The sequence below is a fragment of the Ambystoma mexicanum genome, chromosome 6q, assembly GCF_040938575.1.
Source record: "Ambystoma mexicanum isolate Mex_15411 chromosome 6q, UKY_AmexF1_1, whole genome shotgun sequence".
Classification (NCBI taxonomy): Eukaryota; Metazoa; Chordata; class Amphibia; order Caudata; family Ambystomatidae; genus Ambystoma; species Ambystoma mexicanum.
The window spans coordinates 465,769,410-465,776,554 of NC_090937.1; the positions used below are offsets into that span (position 1 = coordinate 465,769,410).

The 7,145-nt window shown below is 47.9% G+C and overlaps 1 protein-coding gene across 1 annotated transcript in view; it reads left to right on the forward strand.

The window, feature by feature from the left end:
• The window catches only part of PPA2 (inorganic pyrophosphatase 2), a 1,510,578-nt gene extending 1,503,973 nt beyond the window's left edge, over positions 1 to 6,605 (forward strand). Inside the window, exons 11-12 of the mRNA XM_069630955.1 lie at positions 5,737 to 5,776; positions 6,437 to 6,605. Of these exons, the coding sequence (XP_069487056.1) occupies positions 5,737 to 5,776; positions 6,437 to 6,465 (69 nt within the window). The 3' untranslated portion in view covers positions 6,466 to 6,605. The remainder of the gene's footprint in view (positions 1 to 5,736; positions 5,777 to 6,436) is intronic.
• The last annotated feature ends 540 nt before the right edge of the window (positions 6,606 to 7,145 follow it).

The window sequence follows — 7,145 nt, forward strand, 5'->3', positions numbered from 1 at the left end:
CGTGTCACGAGTGGGAACTGCGCCAGGATCAGGTGGATCAACTCTTCCAACGATGGGGCAAACCCCAAATCGACCTGTTTGCAACAGCGACGAACTCGAAGTGCCAGAGGTTCGCCAGCAGGTTTCCCCAGCCGAGAAGCATGGGCGATGCGTTCTCGTTCCCCTGGGACGGCCTATACCTGTATGCGTTCCCTCCGTTGCCGTTGCTGCTTCGACTCATCAACCAGCTCAAGAGGTCCCGGTGCAGGATGATCCTCGTTGCACTGGCGTGCCCGAGGCAGATCTGGTTCCCGGACCTTCGGGACTTGTCAACGTCCCCTCCCATCAAGCTGTCGGCGGACGCGGATCTTTTCTCCAGAGAAGGAGGCGCCATCTTCCACCACGACCCGGCGTCGCTGAACCTGCAGGCTTGGCTCCTGCAGTGCTAGAGTTTGGAGGGTACGATATACCGGCCGACTGTAGAGAGGTTCTTGCAAAGGCCAGGGCGTCCTCGACTCTCAAATGCTATGGTCACAGGTGGAAGAGGTTCTCTATCTGGTGCCGAGCACAGAAGATCAACCCCCTACGGATTACGGCCCCTCAAGTGCTGCCGTACCTGCTATCGCTGGCAAAGGCTGGGCTAGCCCATGCCTCCATTAAGATTCATCTGGCGGCGATCTCCAGATATACCAGAACCACAGGACGGACGTCCCTGTGGTCCCATCGACTGGTAAAAGAGTTTATAAAAGACTGTTGCGGTCGTTCCCGCCGGTGAAGGCCCCGGCCCCGGCGTGGAATCTTAACGTGGTGCTGACCAGGCTCATGGGGCCCCCATTCGAGCCGATGCACTCCACACCGATGAAGTTTGTGTCGTGGAAGACTGCATTCCTGGTGGCCATTACCTCCGCACGACGAGTGGGAGAGATCCATGCCCTATACTGCAAAGCACCGTACTTGACTTTCCATGCCTCGAGGGTGGTGCTTAGGACGCACCCCTCCTTTATGCCGAAGGTGCCGTTGGACTTCCATCTTAACGAGCCCCTGGTGTTACCTGTTTTTTTCCCGTCTCCTTCGTCGCCGGCCGAGAGGACTTTGCACTCGCTGGATGTGGCTAGAGCGCTGAAGTTCTACGTGGACCGCACGAAGAGTTTTCGGAAGACATCACAGCTATTTGTGAACTTTGGACCTGTGAATCAAGGGAAGGCTCTCTCGAAGTCTTCTATTTCCAGATGGCTCTCCGGCTGCATCATGCACTGCCACCGGTTGGCTAACCGACCGCTGCCAGGCCGTCCGAGAGCCCATTCGACCAGAGTGATCGCTGCTACTACGGCGTTCCTATCTGGTGTGCCCCTGCTGGACATCTGCAGGGCTGCTACGTGGAGGTCGACGCACACCTTCACGAGATTCTACTGCGTCGATCGGGATTCCAGGGAGGAGTCCAGGGTCGGCCAAGCAGTGCTGCACAACCTGTTCGCTTAAGGTGAGCCTGGTGAGGAGGTAAGAGATGCTTAATGTTGAGTTTTTGTATTGCTTAATGTTGAGCCTTTTGCCACCCCCCGTGGTTGTGCATGTGTGTACTGCTATGTATTCTTATATTCATGAGCATGTGAATCCATGCCAGACCCCATGCTGGAGAAGGAACAAGTTACTTACCTGTAACTGTTGTTCTCCAGCATGGGTCTGGCATGGATTCACATGCGAACCCTCCCACCTACCCCTCTGCGGCTCTTCACTTGGTCATACTGCCACTTCACGTGCTACCAAATCTGAAGATGGCTGCCAGAGGCGGGGCTTAGGGAGATGGCAGTCATTGGCTGTGGTCAGTATGACGCAGAGATCAGTGATTGGTTACTACTACGAAAGACAGATCAGAAACGAAACTGATACTGATTTTTCTTTACCGAGGATTCCCAGCCTGACGACGGGGAATATTCATGAGCATGTGAATCCATGCCAGACCCATGCTGGAGAACAACAGTTACAGGTAAGTAACTTGCTCCTTATACAGACTTGTGTGTGCCTTCTCCTCTATCTGCTTCTTTGCTGCTTTTTTTGAAAAAAAGTGCTAATAGTTTCATTAAAGCTTTGCACTATTATAATATAAAATCACACATATAAATACAATTAAAATAATTTACATTTAATTTTAAATATCACAGCAGTATAATAATCTTAATCCATTTCATGTATTACAAAATCTCAATAAATCTTCGCTAATAGTGTGTTTTATGATGCTATATCTTATTTCATATTGCATTCATCAGAAAACCTAAACAAACCATCCACGGAGACCCATTGCAACTAGAACTTATTTCATCAGGACCTCCTTCCCCACATATGCTGCGGCACCGCTAATCACTACTGAAGTTGCTGTATAAATAGTGCTCCCAAATTGATCTGAATAGATTTGACTCGGGCTGGTTGCAAAGTTTCGATATGACTTGCAATACTGGTCTCTCAATGCAGATCACTCCAGAAGCAAATGTCTACTAGTCTCTGTCTCTCGACTGCACAGGCATATCCTGCGATCAGTGGGGATGCCCGCCCAGGCTCGGTGGTATTCATTAGTGTACAAAATATTAAAACATTGATAAATCGTCTGATGAAAGAAGAGTATGATTTTAATAAATATTGTCATGGACTTCCAACCGGAAGGCCTGATTTGGCAAATTCAACATAGCGCTTTTTGTGACTCAAGTGTTCCATGTTGACTGAGCGGTCCCAATCTGCTGTTTTAACCTTTAACGAATGAAGGTAATTGGATCAATATTCAGGAGGAGGAGACGGGAGGCCAATACTGTTTAAATGAGCCTGCACCGTTTCTTCCAAGTCCCTATAAAACACATTAGGACCCCTGTGAGGGTGAATCAGAATGTAACAACCATTCTGATTGGCCCTCACCAGGGCTTTATCTGGCCGGGAATCGCTCGGCCGGTATTCTACTCCGTTGTCCCCGGCGGGGGGAGTGGCAGCCCCTCAGCCAATGAGGAGGTTCAAAGCAGGGCCAGACCCGCTCCGAGCCTCCACATGGCTGGAGGTTGCCATGGTCCCCCGACAGGGATTAATGTACGTTTATTTTTAGTTTTGTTTTTTCCTCCCCTGCACATAATCCCCTCCCAACCCCACTTACCTTGGTATTTCTCCTTTGCGGGAGCGGACGCGCTGGGAACACTTCTGTTCCCAGCGCGTCCGCTCCCGATGGCCGCCATGGAAAGGGAAAACTGACTCAGTTTTCCCTTTCCTGGCAGCCATTTCCTTTCACATTTCTTTTTTCTTTTCTGAACAGAAAAGAATGCTATTAGTACCCCGGTCTTGCGGCCAGGGTACTAATAGCAATATGCCCCTCGCCGTGTGGGGATTACCAAGGCAGGTAATGCCCCGAGGCCTTCGTTTAGGCCCTCGTTTCGCTCGGGCCTATAACTATGGGCCCCGGGGAATTACCTGACTGTGTAATGCCCGCGCGGGTCGGGGCATATTGCTGAATTATGGGGACTATCTTTAGTAACCTGCGCTATCACATTCAACAAGGAACTATGTCCAGTTAGAGCCCAGCTAAACTTACCACAAGCTTGCTGTGTTGCAATAACCAAAGCGCCTTAAGTGAGGTCACACCTAGCTGGCATCTGAGAGGTTCAACAGGAACTGCCTTCGGGACTCCCAGGATTGAGCGCAGCAACTACCCCTCCAATACATTTAAAGTACTTTGATGGCAATTCTTCTATGCCATAAAGTATTGCAGGGATGATTCTAACTTTATATCTCAAGGAAGCCCTCTATATTATGCCCACATTTCCTGATAATAAACTGGTGAATTATGGACCATTTCTTAAGCACCTTCTGGGTGATGTAAGTTTCATAGAAGATTAAACTAAGGCACAGAGTTAAAGGAACCCCAGGTTGGGTATAAGTCTTCACGTTTTCCAGCGTTTCCATGATCCGCCATTTGAAACAAGTCCTATCACTGGACTGTGCACCCATCTCAATGATTTTAGTTTTCTTATTATTTATCTGCATGTTATTTCCAATGTAGTTAGATAGTGCGTCCAGTGAGTGCTGCAGGCCAATGAGTGTATAGTCCAGTAGGATCATATCATCAGCGTGCGCCAACCAGGGTACACGAACACCACCCATGCTAGGTGGAAAATTGTGGCAGTCAAACATGGTCCATATCTGAGACGTAAAAGCAGGGGTGCTAAAAAATCACCCCTGCATAAATTCTCTGTTCGTGGAGACAGCAGTAGTTGTCTGGCCCATTTGATCCATTCTTACAATCACTGTGGTGTCCTCGTACAGGGCCTTAATAAAATACAATAAAAGAGGGTCAATGCCCCATTTTGAAAGCTTTGACAACAATAATTCACGACAGACGCAATCAAAAGCACAGGCATAATCTTTGTAACATAGACAGAGTGATCTGTTTGCTATGTTTGTGGTTTCTGCAATTATGTCATGGAGAGCCGATATATGAAAGGAAGTGCTGTTATCCCTCCTGAACCCAGTCTGTAAATGACTCTTGTTCTTTCTAGGCTGGACTACTGCAACAGCCTCTTTCTAAATCGTCCTGCTTCTACTCTCCGCCCTCTGCAACTCAGCCAGAAAACGGACTGCGAGACTTGTCCTTGGCCTCAAGCCCATGGATCGTATCTCTCCAGGACTGAAATCTCTGCACTGGCTCCCAGTGGCTGCAGGGATTAAGTTCAAAACCCTCTGCACTGTCCACAAGGACTTCTGGGGCCTGGTGCCACAATACCTCCAACTCTCTTCCAAAATATCTTCCTTCTTGAGCTCATCTGCCCCCAACTCCCTCAGGGTCAGTCCCTTCTCCAAGCAACGAGTTGGTGGTAGATCTCTTTCTTTCGGCTGGGGCTTCTCTCTGGAACAGCCTCCCTACCTTCCTGAAACTTGAGGAGAACCATCTACGGTTCCGGAAGTACCTCAAGACCTTCCTCTTTGCTTCTGCTTTCTCTCTTCCTCTCCCCTGCTGAACTCCTGACTGAAACTGCACAGGTCACCTGGCTACCCTCTGATCTTGGGCCCAGGTCTCCTACCCTACCAGCTGCACACCTGCACTGCCACCCGGGCAACCCCTGCACTTGGGGGCTGTTTCTCTATCCCCACAGTCCCCCCCAGCTCTTGACACTTGATGTCTGCACTTACCATAAGCTGGCCGCACTTTTACCTATTGTTTTTTATTTATTCTTTACTGTTGATCTTATGTATTGCACTGCCCCATCCCCCTTGCCCCCACCCCGCACTTGCACGGTCTCAATGTCACCTGGCCTAGTAAGATCGTTGTCTTTGTCTTCCCTCTGTTCACCCTCCCTTGCCTCGTCGCGCCTTGAAACACGTGTGTATAGACGCGTTATAAATGCCATATCATATAGTATCAAAAGCCCATGCTCGTCCACCCATGTCTGAAGTTTTCAAAGGAGTAGTGAAGCAAAAATCTTACCGCTCGAATACATATTCCCCTTCTTGAAAACAGAAATAAGGACTGACTCACATCAGCTTGCCGGTATTTTACCGCTCCGCAATTTGTGATGAAAAGTCAAAGTGAGCACCTGTGCCCATAATACTGCATTGCCTTTAAGTACAGCGTTAGCCAGTCCATCGGGCCTAGGTGCTCGAGAAGCTTTACGTCTATTATGGCAAGTAGGACATTCTCGTGCTCAAATCCCTACTGCAGCTGCATTATAACAAAGTTAGGCAGCCTTAATGTTCCCGTCATTAGTAACATCTGCATATTTTATTTTGTAGGAACCACCTTTGACGACCCCGGGCCCCGTTCCAGCAGAAGGTATGATGGCACTGCAAGGACTACTGCCTTTAACAAGTCGCATACTTCCAGGGCTTTTGAATGGCATGTGTAACGCGCACCTGTGCATATGTAATGCGTAATTGCTATTTTGCGACATTGGCACACTTCTTCCCTACACCTAAATACTTTAAATGTATTCTTCAAAGGGGTTTGTTAACTGTTAATAAACGCGTGGTCTCTCTGAATCTGGCTGGCACCCAAAAGACAGTTTTAGACCAGACGTTCTAATAGTGGAGATTGGGTGGGTGTATTCGTTCTCAAAATGTGTTAGTTTTGTATCAGCGAGCGGTCATGTAATCATAGATGAGGCAGAAAGACAGTCCGGGATCTCAGCTTGATGGGAAAGTGAGCGGCGCGCCTTATATGGCCTCGTGGGTCGAACTGCATGCGCCAGAATCCTGTCAAGCTTTTGGCTGGCATCGCGCGCATGCGTAACAGTTAATCCAGGAAGTGTGTTTTGTGCCATTTAGGAACGGGGACCTTGGAAGGGCGTTTAACAGGGAGTAAAACGAGGTTAAATGTCGTATATGTGCAAACCGTATTTTTGTTGCTGCGGCTCGGCTGCTTTATTTAAATGTGGGGGTTATGACTGGATTATTTCATTTCTATGAAGTCTCATGCCGTTCTTTTCTTTTTTAGTGGATGTATGGCATTATGTGAACAAGTGACCATTACCTCATTGGATGCAGGCCCTCGTGAACTACAGGAGCTGACTCAGGGACTGATTGGGGGTGTTCGTGGGGGTGTTCTGGTAATTGTGACATCCATGACTTTGTGTCATGTAAATAAACCATTACTTTTTTACGGATTTATTCTTGTGTGTTTCTTTAAATGTAAAACGTGTGGAAACACAATGAATGCTATATTGTGCCGTAGGTATTTCTCAAGGCAGCATTGGCAGATGTGTGCTATACAAATAACAATTAGCATAATTTAAAACACATATAGCCCTGCCCAAAATCAACTACGCCTTAGTTGAGACCAAGAAATGCACAGTGAAAAGCCTTGAGTGATAGCAATCTGGGCTCTGAGACAATGGCTAATCCCCCACACTAACGTGAGATGGGGGTTTAGATTCTATTAAAGACAAGGAGGCGATTATTATGCATTTTAATATTTACTCTGAAACCACAGCAGCAAAGAAAAAACTTTTACAAACAAAAATGTTTGAAAACAGAACTAAACAGAGTTCAATGTCAATGCAAGGGGGGACTCCCCAATCCATCATGGAGGACAGGTCATGCCCTGCAGGAGACCAATGAGCAGGGACCCTTCCTTATATAAATCCTTTACTCTAATCCCAATTCCTCTTTCTGTAGCTGTCTTGAACCAGACGTCCACTGCACAG